At 41.7% G+C, this 20,095-nt stretch overlaps 1 protein-coding gene across 1 annotated transcript in view; it reads left to right on the top strand.

Annotated features, from left to right (window-relative positions):
- The window catches only part of kcnb1 (potassium voltage-gated channel, Shab-related subfamily, member 1), a 31,172-nt gene extending 14,404 nt beyond the window's left edge, over nucleotides 1-16,768 (top strand). Inside the window, 4 exon segments of the mRNA XM_022189285.2 lie at nucleotides 15,776-15,837; nucleotides 15,839-16,034; nucleotides 16,036-16,588; nucleotides 16,591-16,768. Of these exon segments, the coding sequence (XP_022044977.2) occupies nucleotides 15,776-15,837; nucleotides 15,839-16,034; nucleotides 16,036-16,588; nucleotides 16,591-16,694 (915 nt within the window). The 3' untranslated portion in view covers nucleotides 16,695-16,768.
- Nucleotides 16,769-20,095: the final 3,327 nt, after the last annotated feature.

The following is a 20,095-nucleotide window of genomic DNA, read 5'->3' on the forward strand; positions in this document are numbered from 1 at the left end:
ATATGAATATTGCATCAGTATTAAACTGCATGTAATGAAATGTGCTTATTGACAAAGATTACATTTAAGTTGATTGAAGTTTGAGAACCTGAAAAATGTACAGAATAGTTTACATGTATGTGTACACTAATACACACAGTTTAAATGCTGTTATAATAAATAACACAACTAGCTTCTGACTAATTGCTAAAACTCCCATCAAGCTACAAACAACTTAATGTGGATGATCAGAAAAGGCAATGTTTATAAAAAAAGTTTTTCCAATCACTTTTCTGCAGATTATTTGCCATTTGATTTTTAGGTTACCTTCAGACCAGGTTAAATTGTAAGAGACGAGACTCTTGCACCTATCATCCACATTCCTACAAGCAAGGATATCTGCTATGAAAGCAGAAAACAAAGTGCTGTGTCAAAAAAGACAGAAATCCTATCAATTTATTCTCATCTCGAGGTGTCTTGATAGTCATGGTTTGCAAAAGAGGGGGAAAAAAGCCACTCTGGGTGACATTTTCTTAATGAAAAGACAGGTATGGTGAAAATAATCAGAAAGTATTTAGCACAGCAATGGAAAAAAAATGGTGATCAACTTGTCTGTCCTTAATATGAAAATATAACGTGCTGGGTGTTCTTTCCTTTGTGAGAACAGAACACTTTAGTGGCGAAGACCATGATATATTTTATTAAAGAGATGGTACTTTGGGTTATACAGTCAGAGTGAATTCTAGAAGTCGTACTGTCCAGTCAAATGCTGTCTCCTCCACAGACGTAAGAATGCTGTGCAAGTCTGTGAGTGACTGATTAATATTGAAACTCTGCGTCAGATATTCAGAATCAATGCTACCCTTCGAGGAGAGTGCTCGTCAGTCACTGTCACAACAACCACTGAATCATAGAAGTCCGTGAGACGTGGTTTGCTGTAAAACGTTGACGTCTTTTGAGCAACAATGAGGATTTTGAAGACTCTGAGCAACTACGTTCCCTTTCCTGACAATCAGCAAGGAACGTGGGAAGAAACAAACTGAAAAGATTTCACCACGCTGACTGGTGGCAGTAGTTTTGTCCTCTGTCTCAATGATTGTCATGTAAATTCTTACAGTCTTCCAGGATACAAGCTAGCTACTCTAACAGGGAGTTGTGACTTGACGTTTTGCTTGAAAGTCCAGTACTTCTTGCTGGAATTCACTTGCCAAAACACAGATTTTGCTGTGAATGCACACTCAGAATTAGCATTGAACAAATCTAGAACAGAAGACACAAGGAGGAAAAGCCAGTGAGAGAATCAACAGTGAATAATGTGTTCATACAGTGCATCCAGAAAGTATTCACAGCGTTTCACTTTTTCCACATTTTGTTATGTTACAGCCTTATTCCAAATCGGATTCAATTATTTTTTTCCCTTAAAATTCTACACATAACACCCCATAATGACAAAATGAAAAAAGTTTTTTTGAGAGTCTTGCAAATTTATTAAAAATAAAAAACAAAGAAATTACATGTACATAAGTATTCACAGCCTTTGCCATGAAGCTCTAAATTGAGCTCATGTGCATCCTGTTTCCACTGATCATCCTTGAGACGCTTCTACTGCTTAATTGGAGTCCACCTGTGGCAAATTCAGTTGATTGGACATGATTTGGAAAGGCACACACCTGTCTATATAAGGTTCCACAGTTGGCAGTGCATGTCAGAGCATAAACCAAGCATGAAGTCAAAGGAATTGTCTGTAGACCTCCGAAACAGGATTGTGACGAGGCACAAGTCTGGGGAAGGGTACAGAAAAATTTCTGCTGCTTTGAAGGTCCCAATGAGCACGGTGGCCTCCATCATCCGTAAATGGAAGACATTTGGAACCACCAGGACTCTTCCTAGAGCCGGCCGGCCATCTAAACTGAGCAATCGGGGGAGAAGGGCCTTAGTCAGAGAGGTGACTAAGAACCCCATGGTCACTTTGTCAGAGCTCCAGCGTTCCTCTGTGGAGAGAGGAGAACCTTCCAGAAGGACAACCATCTCTGCAGCAATCCACAAATCAGGCCTGTTTGGTAGAGTGGCCAGACGGAAGCCACTTCTTAGTAAAAGGCACATGGCAGCCCGCCTGGAGTTTGCCAAAAGGCACCTGAAGGACTCTCAGACCATCAGCAAAAAAATTCTCTGGTCTGATGAGACAAAGATTGAACTCTTTGGTGTGAATGCTAGGCGTTTTGTTTGGAGGAAACCAGGCACTGCTCATCACCAGGCCAATACCATCCCTACAGTGAAGCATGGTGGCGGTAGCATCATGCTGTGGGGATGTTTTTCAGCAGCAGGAACTGGGAAACTAGTCAAGATAGAGGGGAAGATGAATGCAGCAATGTACAGAGACATCCTGGATGAAAACCTGCTCCAGAGCGCTCTTGACCTCAAACTGGGGCGGCGGTTCATCTTTCAGCAGGACAACGACCCTAAGCACACAGCCAAGATAGCAAAGAAGTGGCTTCAGGACAACTCTGTGAATGTCCTTGAGTGGCCCAGCCAGAGCCCGGACTTGAATCCAATTGAGCATCTCTGGAGAGATCTGAAAATGGCTGTGCACCGGCGCTCCCCATCCAACTTGATGGAGCTTGAGAGGTGTTGCAAAGAGGAATGGGCAAAACTGCCCAAAGATAGGTGTGCCAAGCTTGTGGCATCATATTCAAAAAGACTTGAGGCTGTAATTGCTGCCAAAGGTGCATCAACAAAGTATTAAGCAAAGGCTGTGAATACTTATGTACATGTGGTCTCTTAGTTTTTTATTTTTAATAAATTTTCAAGAATCTCAAAAAAACTTTTTTCATGTTGTCATTATGGGGTGTTGTGTGTAGAATTTTAAGGGAAAAAATGAATTGAATCCGATTTGGTATAAGACTGTAACATAACAAAATGTGGAAAAGGTAACGCGCTGTGAATACTTTCCGGATGCACTGTATGGACATCCTCGCATCTCATGGTTAGCCCACATGGATGCACTGTTCACTGTCCAGAGAAATAGCAAATCATTCCTTTGGTCATCCAGCCCTCATGGAATGGATTTATTTGAAGAGAGAATGTGCAGCCTAATCCTCCACTCCTCACAAGCTGACAGCAGGCTGAGCAGAGCGAGAGCTGAAGGCTGTCAATGATAAACTTCTACTAAGATTCACCCTGCAGATCGAGATGGGTCGAGTGGCAGCAACAGTAGCGAGCGTTTGCATCAGTGTTACAGGAGAGTTTGCAAATGAGCATTGCAGCAGGAGCACAGCAGAGCAGCACAGTTTACAGGGCATCGTCAACAAAGACAGAGACCACCTCACTGCAGAGGGAGCATTAGTTATACTGTATGTTGCAGCAGTTACAGTTTGTCGTGCAGCTCGAGCTGTTTGTGTGAAGTGGCTCACAAGCTTTCCAGTATGTTTTTGCTGAAACGCTGAGATAGACTGTGTATGGTGATCTTTAATGCATGTGCCACGCAGTTAATTTACTGGATGGAGCAGAGTTACAGCGCCCTCCATAATTATTGGCACCCCTGGCTAAGATGTGTTGAAAGCCTTAAAATAAAATCAATTTTTATTGCAGAAGCATACTCTCACACTGAAAATTGTTGGAAAATGTATTATAGGAGAAGATTAGGTGCTGTTTTGTTGGCAAAAGGGGGCTGTACAAAGTATTAAAATCAGCGGTGCTAATAATTGTGGCACACATGATTTGATGTAAAAGAATTATTTGTTAATGTGTGATTTTTTCCCCACTGAATGAATGCACTTGAATTAAAGGTTGGATTTTCCTCTTTTTTTCCATTTTGGTCCTATACTATTTAGAAAAAAAAAATGAATTCATTAGAAGCTAAAGAACACATCTTAACCAAGGGTGCCAATAATTATGGAGGGCACTTCCTTTTTCCTTTCTCTGCTGGCCGTGGCCCTGCAGAGAGGCCATGTCTCCATTACCTTGATATGCGACCCCCCCCCCCCCCACACACACACACACACACCGTATCCTGTCCTCAATATTTATACGTGTTCACAGAACAACAGGGTCCATAAATCAAAATTTGAAGCCCCAGAAGCTGCTCCACTTGTTGCAACGTTCGTCATTCGTGGGTTCCACTGCACTGTGCATTTCGTGTGACGAGACGAATGAGTGACTTTGAGGAAAGTGTGAAGGCCAGAGGCAGACCGAATGCACAAAGGAGAAGGAGAGACATTCATCAAGCCAATGGCTGATTGTGAGACTATGGAGAGAGCACTTGACTACTGGTGCAAGAAGCCTTTCACCTTGCTGAACATTTTCATACTTCCATGGTTTCGACACATAAACCAAAATGACATTTTCACAAACATCATTACACCACACATATTTCTTTTTTTAGTACTTCACGCCGAAAATCATACGGTATATTTCCCATATTAAGGTGTTACTAATATTAAATGCTATTTTCAGATTGACTGCTTGCCCAACCCTTACCTCAGTCAGTAATTCTCCAGCCTTAGCACCTATAACTGGGTACATCAGGCCTCTCTAGTTTTGCTGTCTGTGGGGCTGTAGTGGAGTTTGGGTTCTATGTCTTTTTTTAATGCTTGTTCAAAATCAAAAGTACAAAAGACAAAATGTTTAAAAATGGTTAACTTGCAAATATTAGCATGTTTGACAAACGTAGTAACCAAATATGGTATTCTTTTCTCTCAAATTGAGCCTTTATTGCATTTTATCAGGTGACAAATTAACACAACTAGATCGGAACTTGGCTACTTTTTGGAATCATTTGGGTCCTTTCCACAAATAAAAAAGTCATTTTCTATTTTTCTCTCAATTTATCTGAGTAATTTGACTGAGATTCACAGAGCACTAATATTCAAAGAATAATAACTGGTCACTTTTGATTTAGTATGAATTTGAAGCTTTTGTTCCTATTCACACCGTCATTGCTCTGCGTTAAAAACTTGCCGAGCCTTTTTACTGAATTTGGGGATTCTTTCACTCCAGCATACTCAGCCAAACTTGTCACATAACACATTCACCAAAAACAACAGCAAAGTTAGCCTCCCTGGCTTACAAATACTAGCTGATAAAGTCTGCCAGTGACAGTGTCATTTCAGCAGCAAAGAAATGAGGCTTTAAATGAGAAACCTGCTTTTTCCTTTCTCATTTGGAAATATCAAACCTACTGATTCAGAAGAATTTTGAGTGCTACATGCATCACAGTTGTCATCATGAACTGCCTATGTGCGATATGAAAACATAGCAACGATAGCTAAAGGAGGGCGGCATTTAACAAATAGTCGATTATCTTCACGCAGATTAATTTACTGTACATCTTTCAGCACAGAGCATTCTACATGCTGTATTAGATTACAGCGTATATGTATAATGCGCTGATTCTGGTGCAGAGCTGCATGTTCTCTTTAACAGGACATGTGGTTACACTGAACTGCTGGAGTAACACAACAGAGGCTGTTTTAAGTTGAAAAAATCTTGTGTTTGTAGCTGTCCAATTACCAAAACTTAAAGGATTTGCATGTTAATTTGAGAGCAGCTCTCAGAGGGATTAACCGCGCTGATACTGAATGGCCACTGATTTGAGCTGCTACAAAGTGTGAAATATGGACCGTTACGCTGTCACTACGTTGAATATCTGCAGTAAGCATGTGTTTGAGCGCAGGATTAAGCGTAATCTTGCTTTATATTGTTCCTGCTGCGTGAATAGGATACATGACATTCGCATCTTTAAGTCGAGGTCATACAACTCCTGCGTTTGTTTCTCAGCTTTCGTTTCTCTTCTTTACTCCCCATTCGCTGCCATTACCAAAAGGTTTAAAAGTTCACTGTCACCATGGTAACATTTCTGTGAGACTTGCAGCTGCCTTCTATTCAGGCATCATTGTTGAATGACTGTGTGCACTTGTGTGTGCGCAGAGGAGTTATGTGTGCATCTTTCTCTGTCTGCATCTCTCTTTGCATTTTAAATCAATGCTGCTCATGTTTATCTTTTCCTTCTGTGCTGGTGTCTGCAGAGTATACCATGAAGCGCTCCGATTTCCATAAGAAATAAAAGATCATGCACTACTGGACTGCATCATACATACATCGATAGACAATAGTAGAGATACCTTTAAATAACATAGGCTAGCTTCGCATTTCTGGCAACATATTACTAGACACTATTGCTAAAGACAAGTTTTTTTCATGCTTTTTAATGGACGCAGAATGAGGTCAGGCTTTACAACACATTATTTCAATTATCGCTCTGTGATACTTCCTCCATCTAGTAAAGTCTCTGCCTTAATCATCCTGCCTTTCATCTGCTTCCTACTGTTAGAAACGTGTGTATTTCCTGATGAAAACAGCTTCCTTTGGTGTACCAGACCAGACCCTATACCGTTTCTATTTATATAACCACCATGGACCAGTCAGAGTTTAAATATAGATGCTGAGTCTGGATTCTCTTCTTCATCTGAAATGCATGAATAATTGAGAGGGAGCGGAGATGAGGTGGGATTCATTCAGGAGATGGATGGTGCAAGCATAGATTGCCTACCTACATTAGTGGTTTACTGAATGGGGTTTCGGTGCACTTTGTGCATGCAAGCACTGCCTGGATTAGGGGAAAAGTTTGAGGAAAGAAAAATGGATTGTCTGAGACTTTTCTATGACCTCAAGGTACATGGAGTTTTTTGGAGGGAGGTGGCAATTATTAAATGTAGAAAAAGATATGAGCCAGTTACATTTAATGAAAACGGGGATATTATTAATTGTTGAAAATCATGTGATTATCTTGTCTACATCCAATCTTAAGCTAAATACAAAGTATTGCAAATGTGTGGAACATTCCCACAGAAGAGAAGTCAAGGAGTGTGAATTTTGCTAAAATTTCATGGTCTAAAAGACACAGAAGTCATGTTAATGTGATCTCCAAACATGGGCAGATCAAAGCAATGACACCTTAACCATCACATGATATTTTTAGGTGCCCATCCATAAGACACATTAAAGAAGACTGGAAGTGCAGTAGCCTTAATGTCAAAGAAGCAAGGTCAGCTACTGACAGCATCTCCTAAGAACGTGCCAAAAGATACACGTTATTCATTTTGGCAAGATGTGGGAGGTTAAGATAGATGAGGCTCTGTTGTTCAAAGTTAAGAAGTGATGTAGGGTGCGGAGACTACAGCTGAGCCACTGCAAGTGTGTGTGTGTGTGTGTGTGTGTGTGTGTGTGTGTGTGTGTGTGTGTGTGTGTGTGTGTGTGTGTGTGTGTGTGTGTGTGTGTGTGTGTGTGTGTGTGTGTGTGTGTGTGTGTGTGTGTGTCAAGCTATCATGCTGGGGGAAATGTGGAAGACACAGTCTCCTCCCGTCTCCATGGAAACCCCATCTCTTTCACAGGCAGAGCCATTCTACATTCAGAATCAGGGGTGTGAATCATTCCACATTATTTAATGCTCGCATTATTACTCACATACTATTGACCGCCGACAATAACAGCTTGAGGAAGATGAAGATCAATAGTGTGGTTATGTTAATGCAGTCAAATCATAGAAGAGTGACTGTGGGGCGCATGGTGAAAACATCTGCAAATGAGGATGGTCTCGCAGATGTGTTTATAAGTCCTTTTTCCTTTTAATAATAACGGTGGTTATAAATGAGATTTTAGTAATGGAGCCACCGTGCCATAGGCCAGTTTTAACCAGCTAAACTGAAAACCTATGCTTAAATGCAATGAGCTGTCTGACACAAATGAGAAGAAAAAAAAAAAGGAGACTAAAGCGGTACAGATGGTTCAAAGCTGGGTGAGCTTTGAATAAGGTACAAATCGGGAATACAAGGAAGGAGGAGGGAGCGACAGAGAAGGAGACTGTCAGACTTGCTTTTCACAGGCAGGTCCACGTAGCCACCTCCTGTCGAGCTTCAAGGGGGTTGTCATGGTGACAGTGGCTGGCAGTCGAGGCTAGGAGAGTTTTGCATAGTATCCCTGTGGCCTCCAATGTGGCTCAAGGGATGATGGGAAAGCAAGTCAGCTGTCAGGGGATCAAGCAAGACCTGGATTTACTCAACCGAAAACAGACACACCTTTACCAAAATCTCCACAGTCCAAGTGTGGATGTTTTAGAGCAGTCATTATTATGTAGGCCAGATCTGTTTCCCTTGGTGGGTACTTGCAAAGTTAACAGACAATAGTGCCAGGACTCACAGGAGCAGGAGCTTCCACTGCTAACGCACAGCAGTGTGCCTGATGCTCCTGTTGCTGCTAATGAGAAAGGTGCCAGCCAGAGCTCTGGGAACCTGAGACTTCCTCAGCTGCCACTTGGGAAGCCACTGTAGGATGCCAGACTCAGTGCAGTGTAAGAATACCAACCTGAGCTGCACCTCGACAAGGGTGGCTGAACCTAATACATGACTCAATCAACCTCAAATTAAATTGTTTAACCCACCACACAGTGCAGAAAACTTTGACAGAAATAACTTTTTATCTTACAAAAGAAAAATTGAACTATTACCAATAAATCCTTTCTCATCAGGCCAATTCAGAATCTGCAATATAAGACAAGTAGATCAGATAGTCTCTGATTATAGGTTGAATTATGAAAAAAAGAGGCTATCATTAAAAGTCCCATCTTTGAGCTCACATTTAAATTATAATTAATCACGCAAAATCCAACTAGTGATATTTTCTGAGCCACATATATTTGTGTGACAATGCAAAACAAAACATAAAATACTTAATATGCCCAAAAATGAATTCTTGATTATTGTTTCACTTTCATAGCTGAGTGAATATGCGTAACAAGTTGTAAAAATAAAAATATTGCTAGATAGCGTGGTTCTCCAAATACACCCAAGAAAACATAAATTTTAGCATAGGCATGTTTTTCCATTTTCAATGTTAACAGTTCCTGATATATTGTCATCCATGTGCAAAAGAAAAAAAAATGTGCTGAAAGTGGGTCAACCAGCAGTTTTTAAAAATAAATTCACATAAATGTAAATAAAAAAATATATCCATAATGAATGATAAAAATAAAATATCAAGGAAATCAGAAATGGTCAAGCAGGCCATTGATGATTTGAGATTAAAAAAAAAAAAAAAAACAACTCATTCTCATCTTGGTTCAATAAACTCAGGGATTTTACTGCTACACAATAATTTGGTTAGAAGTCCAAAGACCTATAGCTCCTCCACAACTGTGTGGTACAACACAGGAGAACCAACTTTTCAGGACAATTTACACATTCTTATCAGAGAAGACAGATGACTTGATAGACTCCTAAAGGAAACCATCTATGTTAAACTGGAACAACCATGTCCAAACAAAGAAGGGGTCTAAAACACTCATCAGGTGCTTACAATGCAATCTTCAAATCCCTCCCCGGAAAGTTTCACAATCGTTAACACCTTGGATGGCTAACTCTGGCTCTTGCAAACTCTGGATAGAGTCTGTGTAAAAGTGTAACCGTCACACTGAGTCACTTCATAAATCTTCTCTGCTTGTCCTCATGCTGCCTGCCTTTTTACATCATAATCATTACTCGTGTCCACAGTGGTGGTTTTACAGACATTTTCACTTAAGGCTAATAACCAGTATTTTATGATTGAAGAAAATTAAATGTGCAGTTCAGAGGGGTCACTCATAGTGATGAGCAAACAAATAAAATCTGACTTTGCAGTTTCCTGAAGCTCCAGAGCGTTCAGCGTTGACCCGATCAGCCCATGGTTTTGGTTTCTGCAACACCAGTGTTGAGCTAAGTCTCAAATTCCGTCAGTGCAGACCAAACAACACACATAAAAGCTTGGCAATGAGTAGATGAGTTTACAGAAATTGTGCATTCAGCAGCTAAATCCAAGCAAAAAGAAGGATTTGTCAGGGAACAGGAGGGTTTGGACCCAGGGTGCAGACACCACAGACAGAAACAAGGAGTTTATTAAAAATAAGTTCTAATCACATTCTGAACTAACAAAGGCAACCAAACTTCATGCAGAAAACAACGAATTTAACAAAGAACCAAACAGAGCACTAAAAGAACAAGGAATCGTAAACTAAATAGGCCATTACATGGGCAAAGGACTGAACTTAAACAAAACGGCTGAACTCACGGCCCACAAGTCCAAACAGGGAAGGAGGCAGGCAGTCTAGAAAGCCAACGGGTAGTGGAGGCGGGCACTGAGGCTGCTGAGCGTGCAGCAGGGAGCGCGGGGCTGCAAATATGCTGCGGAAGTGCAGCGGGGATCGGCGGCAGGGGTAGAGGGGGGGAAGCTCCAGGAACAGAGCAGGCAGGGAGAGTCCAGAGCTGAAGCAGCCCAGGGCAGAGTGTGGCTGGCATGGAGCCAGCAGGGACAATGGACCAGCAAGGAGTGGTGAGATGAGCCAGGCTTTATCTGGTGCTGATTGGCAATCTGGTACAGCTGCCCTCCCTTAGCAGCTGTGCCCAATTGGCCAGGATTGACAGCTGGCCAGGAGTGCAGCACAGGGAAGGAGGGACCATGACAGGGTTAATATTATTCATGGTTTGGCCAGAAAAATGTCACAGTATTAAAACCACTGACAAGTGAAGTGTATAATAATAAGTTATTCCTATGGTACCTTTAAAAACAAGGGTTTACAAAGTGCTTTGACAAATAAAGCTAAAGCAAAATAGCCGGAGGGCAAAATAATGACAAGAAGACAGACAGAAAGGCCAAACAAAGCAAAGCAAAATGACGGTGAAATTTAAAAAGAAAAAAAAGCACCTCTGATTATCTCATTATAATGCAACATTCTGTTGGGAAACCTTGATTCTTGATCCTGGCTTTTATTTGTGCATTTTTGATGCCTGCCACCTCAAACATTGTGCAAATATTGTTCAAGAATTGCTGAAGGAAAACAATAAAGAGCCCAAGCCACTGACTTAACCAACATACTCCCCAGATTCCAATTTGTTCGAGCATCTGTGAGATTTGCTGGAAAAAGCCTAATCCAGGGAGGAGTCACCCTGTAACCCACAGAACCCAAAGGATCCGATGTCAAAGAGCCAGACATCAGAAGATGCTCCCAGAGGTCTCCATGTCCTTGCTCTGGTGGGTTAGAGCTGTTCCGACAGCAGGAGGATAATCTGCACAATATTAGGCAGTTGGTTTAAGTTGTGGCTGATCGGTGTATTTAATCGTTGATGTCTCATACATATTTTTGTTGCTTCGAGGCAACCAAAAAAAATGCTGCTGCAAAATAATACTTTTCATAAATTCAGTTTTATAATGTTTATTAGCTGATGCCTCATTGATCACTAATTTCTTTACTCACATTCGCATTCAGTGATTTTATGGTTAAAGTCTGATTTATAGATATTGCTCATTTTACTCGAGTCTCAGTTCAGGGTTTTTCCTAGTTGGATGAGTGTGGCATAGACAGATGAATGGACCCGACCCTGACAAAACCAATGTAGCACAAAGAAAATTAATCACAGCTGCTGGGACACAGCCAACATAAAACCAGGCCATTGAATCTGCATTCGAGCTGGTGGTGAAGCAAACAGCAAATGGGCTACAAGTACAGTAGGATGTCCAGAAACCATTGTAAGAGAATATGTTTACCTTTTTCAAGTCCCAAATGTTCATGTCTCTGGGGAGCAGAAGTTGCCTTGATGTATGCATCGTGAAAATTCCCTGTGCAACGAATATCATGTCTAAATTCCTTATTTCCATATGACAAAATGTCTCTCTCACACAAGCGTTTGGATGAGTTTTGAGAGCCTCCTTCACACCAGTGGTGTCCGGGACATCTTCTCAAACAGCCTAATGAGGGCTGGTGTCACCTTGTCCTGCTCTGTGTGGACTGTTGTGTCGACGGAGCCACACGACAATGTGCCATGAGAGACACAAACCAGTGTGATCTGGCTTTGTTGAGTGTCACAGTGGGATTTCCTGTCAATCTGCTCTCTCTCCCTCTCTCTACTTCTTGCACATATAGTTGTTTTCTCCTCTCTTCTAGACATAAATATTCCCCTCCAATCATCTCTTCTTTCCTTTATTAAGCTGCCAGTGATCAGTCACTGGTAGTCTTTTTTGTGTGTGTGTCAGTATAATCAAATCGCGTTAATTGAGTGTTCATCACAGGGAAACTGCAAGGCATGAGGACATAATCTTGGGCGTGGTCAGTTTAAACATCTGTTTTGTTATGTGGGCCGCTGGGTCCACTGAGAGTCTATTAATAGTCTGTGATTCTGGTGGTGCCATTCGAATTATGTCTGGAGCTTCATTCAACCTTTTCCTCGCCATGTGTTTGTTTACCGTCTCCTTTATGAGCACCGAAAGGTTTATCTTGAATTTGGAGTTTAATAGTTTTATGAAATTAGTGCCCCGTGACATTAAACAAGGAAGGAAAGCAATAAAGTCAAGCAAAGCAGGGTTGGAGAGGGCACACAGTGGGTAGAGGCAACAGGGACATGGACCGGTGGGAAATGTGCAGGGTGTCCTAGTGGAACTTAACCTCGTAGCCATACCGTTACACAGCAGCCTTCATTAGCGACCTTTTTATAGCTTCCCAATCCTATTACTTCTGCTCTTTTTTGTCCTCCTCTTCCATTTCGACAACCTTCCCTGACTTCAAGTGTGGCGGTGGGTCTCAATCTGTTTTCTGGCTCATTACAGTTCTGTTGTGTCTGCTAGCCAGTGAGTGAACTTTAATACGTCGTGTTTTTGAAGACATAGCAAACACAAGCAATATGCCCTGTTATTTAAGTTATACAAATAATTTTCCCTTTAATGGCATCATAATTTTCCTGCATCCCTTCTACCTGTTCACTTGTGTGCTGTCCTTGTCAGCTCCACCTCACTCTCTAGACCCAGCACCTCCTCAAGTGTTTGATTCAAATAGATTTTCTCCAGGGCAGGGGGCGAGGAGCACAGAGGGAGGAAAATAAACAGAAAGGGTCATTATTCACGTCTGCCATGATGCTATGGCAACAGTGTCCTCCTGCTCTGATTGGTCATAGATAAGGTGGCCTTTTTAGCCATCACTTTCACTCTCACAAGTCCAAATTATTAGACCATTGTCAAGGCCCTTACTGTCAATCACTGTCTAGCAACCTCTGCTACTGTCCCTTTGCTGTCAGCGTGTCTTCATTTCCTCTGGACGATCTATGGTGAAAGCCTGCATCAAGTGCCCCCTCCCAGCCTGTTTATTTACATGGGAGATTGTTTTGTTTACCCAGCAGGTCCAGTTCTTCTGTGAGGTTTTGATCGAGCTTAACAAGAGTACGATGAAGAAAATGCTATTTTTGCTTTGTTTGATCATTAAAGATAAATCAAGCTGACATTTCAGGCTGATCTATGTTAAATATTACACAGCGCATCTAGTCCCACTCTAAGGTGCACTGATTTTCGAGAAAGTATTTAAACTATTCTATGATTTATGTCTTCATGTAACATCCTAACCTCTTTCGTGTGGGCTATTGCCAAAACAGACTCAGTGTTCTAGCTACAACCTCCTACTCATCCTCTAAGTTGTGCTGTTTGGATTTGGAGTCATGTCGGGTTAATATAACAACTGCAGAGTATAGTTCACCAAGTAAATCCTGCTTCTCGGTCCACTGAAGGAAAAATGTTCATCTGTCACATTACCTTCAACTCCAAGGTCCCCACAAAAGCGCATTCTGCTTTGGATTATGGAGACAGTTGCACAAAAACCAAAGTTGTCAAGTCAGGAATCAGAATGTGTAACACTTAGTTGAAAGATATCAGTCTTGAAGCATTACAGTTGTTGTGAACCAGAGTATCAGAGCATATGTTAGGCTATGATAAGTGCACACAATAGACGCTGCTGGATCATGTGCCTCTGTGACTCATCGTCGCTCAGGTCAGGCAGGAGCTCTCCTCTCATACTTCAGCATTCAGATAATGAGAGAACCGCTGAATTTGTGCCCTTGATCCTCAATTTTAAAGGAAAGCTGGGGACTTTTTGTAAAACTGTTATCAATGAAATGCACACAGGAGTAGCCAATGTCCAACTTGGATATTTTTGTAAGAATTATGAAATGAAACCATTTTAAAATTTTAATATGTAGCACAAGTAGTAGCTCGATAGACTTCCCAGTGTCGAACGTTTAAAGGGTCATTTACCCAAATTGCATGAAATAAAATAAAACCGCCTTGTAAGAGTATGTTTTTATAGGATTTTTCCAAACTGACCTTTAGGCTGCGACATCTGTGACATCAGTAAATTTACATTTATAGAAACAAAGCCAGACATAAAATCATTTCAGTAATTGATACAAGTTTCTTTGATCTGAACTGAGGGTTGTTTGGATATTACAGTGCAACATTTTCTCAAGTATTTCTTACTATCTTATACTGTCTTGGAGCAGTCACTTGCTCAGAACAAACCTGCTCGAGCTACAAGAAAAATACACTTCAAAGCAAATGCAGCAATTTTTTTTTCTTTTTGTTTACACAATGAATACTGGTTGACGGGGGGAGCTGTCAAACAGTGCTAAAAGAGGTGTAGTCTGCCACCACGTACTTGCTTGTTAGCATGATTGGTGGAGTGTGGGTTGGGTAGTGTGTGTGCATGTGTGTGTGTGTGTGTGTGTGTGTGTGTGTGTGTGTGTGTGTGTGTGTGTGTGTGTTGTGTGTGTGTGTGTGTGTTGCAGGGTGCTGTTTTCTGACAGACTTCCCAGTTCTTTGTACTGCGTACTGTGAATCATCAGCATCATAGTGCAGTGGATTGTGGGGACATTCTGCACTGATGTGACTATATAGTGTTTATTTTTATGTCACGGAGATGTCAAGCGACAGGTAGTGAGGTTCCTTCGTTCTGAATCTAGAGGGGCCATTAGAAGGTGAGAACAGTGTAAATTAGTGTAAGGATAATGCTTGACCCTAATTCTACTATTAAAATTGAAGGATTTTCATCTAACATTCACCACATCAGGGATTTGGTGGGTAGTGAGTATAGTCAGCAGTGTGTAAATCGTCTTAATTATCTGAGCATGCAAATATTAGTGCAGAGGAAAGCAGTCAAGAGCCCAACTCTAGTTTTTTAAAAAAGTAATTGAATTTGACTTTTTAAAAAAATCCCTGTATCCACCAAAACACAATCAAGGCTGAATTACTTTTTGTTTTCTTTATTAAATATTTGACATCTTGACACTTTAGAGAATATATTAACAGGCGGAATATGTGATGCTTTGTTTCTTGTTTACTGCCAAACATTATTAGTATTAAACATTATCCACTCAAGCACACTCATTCATGTGCATAAGCCTGATAAGTGAAACATGAATATATAAGTAGTTCAAGTTGTCCAATCCATTAGCGCTCAGCCAATCACACACTCAGTCAGGCATTTATTGAAAGTTTATTTTGACTGGAATGTTATTGGCATGCACTTAGCGCCAGCACTTTACACTGCAATCCAAACCTTTCATAAACTCGCAGGAGGTGGGTCTTTTATTCGTGCAGGGAATTATTGTCTAATCTAAAGGGAAATTTATGCTTATGTTCATACTTGACAAAACTTTTTACACAGTACTGTGGATAAGTTTATAACAATATATAATATAACAAAAAAATTAAACAAAGTGCAGTAGACTGAAAATGTAAATCAACGTTGACTTTAAACACTTGAAAACTTTAAAACAGTTCAAGTTCTAACAATTTATCCAGGTACTTGACAGATCAGTTGTAGGAGAATTCTTGTGTCTGTGTTTAGCCTGTCTGAGTGTCTTCTGTCTCTTAATTAAAACTAAACACCAATGAATGCCTTGGTTTTCTGGTCCCTGCAAGCCTTACTCACATCACGTTTCTTAATTTTGTCTTTCAGATCTTGGCCATCATCTCCATCCTCTTCATCGTGCTATCCACCATTGCTCTGTCTCTGAACACTCCCAGAGCTGCAGGACACGGAGTTGGTCAGTCGACAGACCACCCACACTGGCCCACGTGAGCGGTTGTTTGCTGGTTCACATGGAATACTGTCTCGTTCCTTCCCCCAATAGTGGAAGTTCTTCAAGGGTCCTCTGAACGTCATTGACTGCTGGCCATCCTGCCCCTACTACGTCACCATCTTCCTGACAGAATCGCAACAAGAGTGTGTTACAGTTTCAGAACGTACGGCGTGTGGTTCAGATTTTTCGGATCATGCGTATTCTACGTATTTTGAAGCTGCTCGTCCTCCACAGGTCTTCAGTCTCTGGCTTCACCCTAAGAAGGAGTTACAATGAGCTGGGTCTGCTCATTCTTTTCCTGGCCATGGGTATCATGATCTTCTCCAGTCTGGTATTCTTTGCTGAGAAGGATGAGGAGGATACAAAGTTTAAAAGCATTCCAGCTTCTTTCTGGTGGGCTACTATTACTATGACCACAGTAGGCTATGGAGACATCTACCCCAAAACTCTCTTGGGAAAGATCGTAGGGGGCTTATGCTGCATAGCTGGAGTACTTGTAATTGCCCTACCTATTCCCATTATTGTAAATAACTTCTCTGAATTTTACAAGGAGCAGAAGAGGCAAGAAAAAGCACTTAAAAGAAGAGAGGCACTAGAGAGGGCAAAAAGAAACGGTAGCATTGTCTCAATGAACTTGAAAGAGGCGTTTGCTCGCAGTGCAGAACTGATGGATGTGGTGGTGGAGAAAGCGAGAGGCCTCATGACAACCACCTCTCTCCGAGTCGATGGAAATGGACCCCTAAGAGAGCTGCATCAGAGACAAGCTCAAACGTTCGTTCAATGCCCAGGAGTTAGGCTCTCCCAGCAAGGCCCGAGCCACCAGTCCCAGAGGCTAAACGCCCAGAAGCTAGAGGAGATGTACAACCAGATGGAAAGACACAGTCAAACCAACTTCGCTAAAGAAAGAGGCTCCAGAGTGGCGCAAACAGAGGGACGAGATAGAGCTGGCAGCATCCAAGATCACGGACCACCGGTGCTAGGAGCAGGGACGGAGTGGGGGACATGAAAAGCTGTCCAGCATTGACAGCTATTGCAGTTGTCAACAGACTTTCAGGAGAGTATCGCTTCCCCACAGTCCAGCAATCGACCTGGTCTTCAGGAAAGCAATCGCTTTTCATACAGTCCAGCTACAGCTTTGTCTCAGCATGTCGGCACAAAAACAGGCATCAAACACAGGGGAGCGTGAGCCATGCTGATCCCGTGTCTGTCACGAAACCTATGCCAGGAATTCAAGGAATTCTTCTTTCTGGAACTACTCAAAAGGCCTTATTCCCAAAGGAAGCTGCCGCAGCGAGGGTGAGTCAGGGCTGTCCCCACTCTCAGACAGCTCGGTCATGTCTGACCACTCTCTGTTAAGCCTGAAGTTTCCGTCTATACCACTGCCAGTAGCAGGACCCCACCCAAGTCTCCAGAAGACACCACCCTGGCTCCTACTGTCTTCACCTTCCACGACTCCTCCATCAGCAAATACATCGATGCCGATACAGATGACGATGAGCACCTCCGTGACATCTCTGACACCAGTCCTCTGAGCGCCTGCTAGCTGGTGGAAGCCCAAAGCGCATTGTTAATAAAAATTACCAGAGGGGCACTAACCATTTAGAAGCAGCCCAGAAAATGCTGGCCAGAACTGTCTGTTTCCCCTTGAAGGAATTCGTGGGATATCTCACGAGAATCACATAGGACCTGAGATGGCACGCAGATCAAAGGTGGAGAGGCGTCAGAACACTTTGGATAAAAAACCTCTGAGGCACAAGTGAAGCAGAAACAAAGAGGAAGCTGGAGACAGAGTGTTTGTGATATAGACACCAGACAGGCTAACACACTCTATAAGCCAGAGACAAAGGAAGAGAAAGAGACAAAAGGTCTCACTGAAACAATTCACAGATTACCTGAGCGTGCCGTTGGCTCTGAGCTCTGGGTGAACATGTGTGGTAAATACTCTGGAGAAAAACTTTTCTAAATTGGAGAATGTCACTGCCCCTCCTTCAGTTCATTCCTATTAGCGGTATTCCACACCCACAAAACAAAGCAGCACTCCCAAGTAGCCAATGGGTCTGTTCAAAGAAGTCATCAGAGATAGTGAGCTGTGGTTGTAACTGGTGTAAACCAACTAAATGATGGTTTATAACTGCAGTGAGTTATCCCTATATGCTCCAGGAAAAAACAAAACAAACAAAAAAACAGCCCTGCCACCACTTTCCCATTACCGAGTCCCAGTTCATTTTGTAGTCTTGGAGATACAGAAGAGGACCTAGAAGCTATAGCTACTTACTCGTGCCTCCATTCCAAACCTGGCCTTAGTCATTTGCATTCGTAGGGGTGTGCATGTCTGCATATGTGTGTGAGAGAGTATGAAGATTAATGAGTGATCTACTAGTAGGCGAATTCATGTAAACACACTTTTGAGATTGTCTAACCTGATTTATTTTTATATAGATAAGAGAAAGTTCTTATAGAAATAAGTGATTTGCTAGTCTGCTGTGTGATAATCTTACGTGAAAAGTAATCTTGTATAAGGTTCAGTGTCTTGGCACAGAGGCTGGAGTTATCAGAAGCTCTGCTGCATCATCATCCATTAACGTGACTGCTCCTTTTTTTTTTCTTTTCAACAGTATTTTACCTAATCCCTCCTATGTCATATGTCTCACTGAGAGTGGATGATACATTCAGATCTCTGCCAGTAGAGCACGTCTTCGCACTTCTGTATAATTTTTAAATAATGTTAGTGGTGAACCAAGAGTTTTTGATACAGGCTAACAAAATAGCCACCAGTAACAATCTAGACTGCTGCATTTATGAAGCATGCATGCACCCAACAGTTACATAAAAAAGATGATGAGTTGCTTGTCCATCATATTTAAGAAACGACTAAACCCTCTTGTATTTTTATGTTTCCAGCTTACTGACATAGAGTTTAGGTTTCATCAACAGATGTTTAGCATGCATTGGCCTTCATTTGACCAACAATAAAAGCAGCCAATGAGATCACGCGATTAAAGTAATGGATGTATAGTACTGAAAGCAGGAGAATTATCAATCTCTACTTTGTTCCTCAAATCACCTAGATAAGCTCTAATAACACTGAATAAATACAACAAGGTTAAGTTACCAATAATCAGTCAAAAATGCCATAAGTGATAAAAACCCATGCATGAGCACACGTACAAAAGACACATGCAGGTATGGAAAAGAATCTTCAGGATCATAGATACATTTAGTTTCCATGGTGACAGCAGTGGTCCTCCAAGGCTGGCAACAGCTAAGCAGTGATTTGTTAATTGGGTGGGGAACGTCTGCTTGCTCACACACAGAAACATGCACCCATGAAGGTATCCACAGTAGTCGCATGATAGCAGAACCACTCCTCTCTGTGCATACCCATGAGTGCTGTGTAAATGCATTATGATGTAAGGACCTTTGTGCATCACGTTTATGTTTAAGATGTCTGTAGCATCCCACAAATTCTATGAACTGAGTTTAGTTTGCTGACTGTTACCCGCTGACCTGGACAACATAATGCATTCCCTGTTTATTGGTTCACACTGCCACGTAGGACAGAGAGAAACAGTCACCTGCCACTTTTTAAACACCAGACATATTGTCTTTACAAGACTTACTCTAACCTTTATATAGAAAGCAGATCATGAGAGGAGCATGAATCATTTATTAAGGCTGACTTTACATCCATATAGGTCATGTTAACGTGAGCTGAGTTACAGTATGAGGACGTAAGATGTAACCAGGGTGAGCAAAGAAGAACCTCAGTGCCAAGAAAATACATTCTCAAAAAGTAGCCCAATTGTTAAAGCTATTTCAGTCATTTCCTGACAAAATATATTGGTTAAAGGTGCAGGTAGAACAGGCCAATGGGCTATAATGAAGGCAAAATTTGATTCAAAAGTCAACAGAAGGCGATTGACACACTTTTTATTTTTTTAGTGAGAGTCTAATCACAAATCTTGATTTCGTTTTCCGTTTTAATCACAGAGTTGAACCATTTCATATGCTCTCCATAGTGAGAGGAGCTGAGGTGTGAAGGAATAGCAATGACTGTGAGAAGCAGAGGGTGTGTGTATGTGACTGCTGTAAAGCCAGGGCATTAGAGCAGTGGGGCTGCTGCTTAATGGAAAGAATGAAGTGTTTCCAATATGAATGTAGCCATGATGGGGAATCCTGTTTTGTTTTCTCCACCA

This window comes from Acanthochromis polyacanthus, chromosome 5 (genome assembly GCF_021347895.1).
Source record: "Acanthochromis polyacanthus isolate Apoly-LR-REF ecotype Palm Island chromosome 5, KAUST_Apoly_ChrSc, whole genome shotgun sequence".
Lineage (NCBI taxonomy): Eukaryota > Metazoa > Chordata > Actinopteri > Pomacentridae > Acanthochromis > Acanthochromis polyacanthus.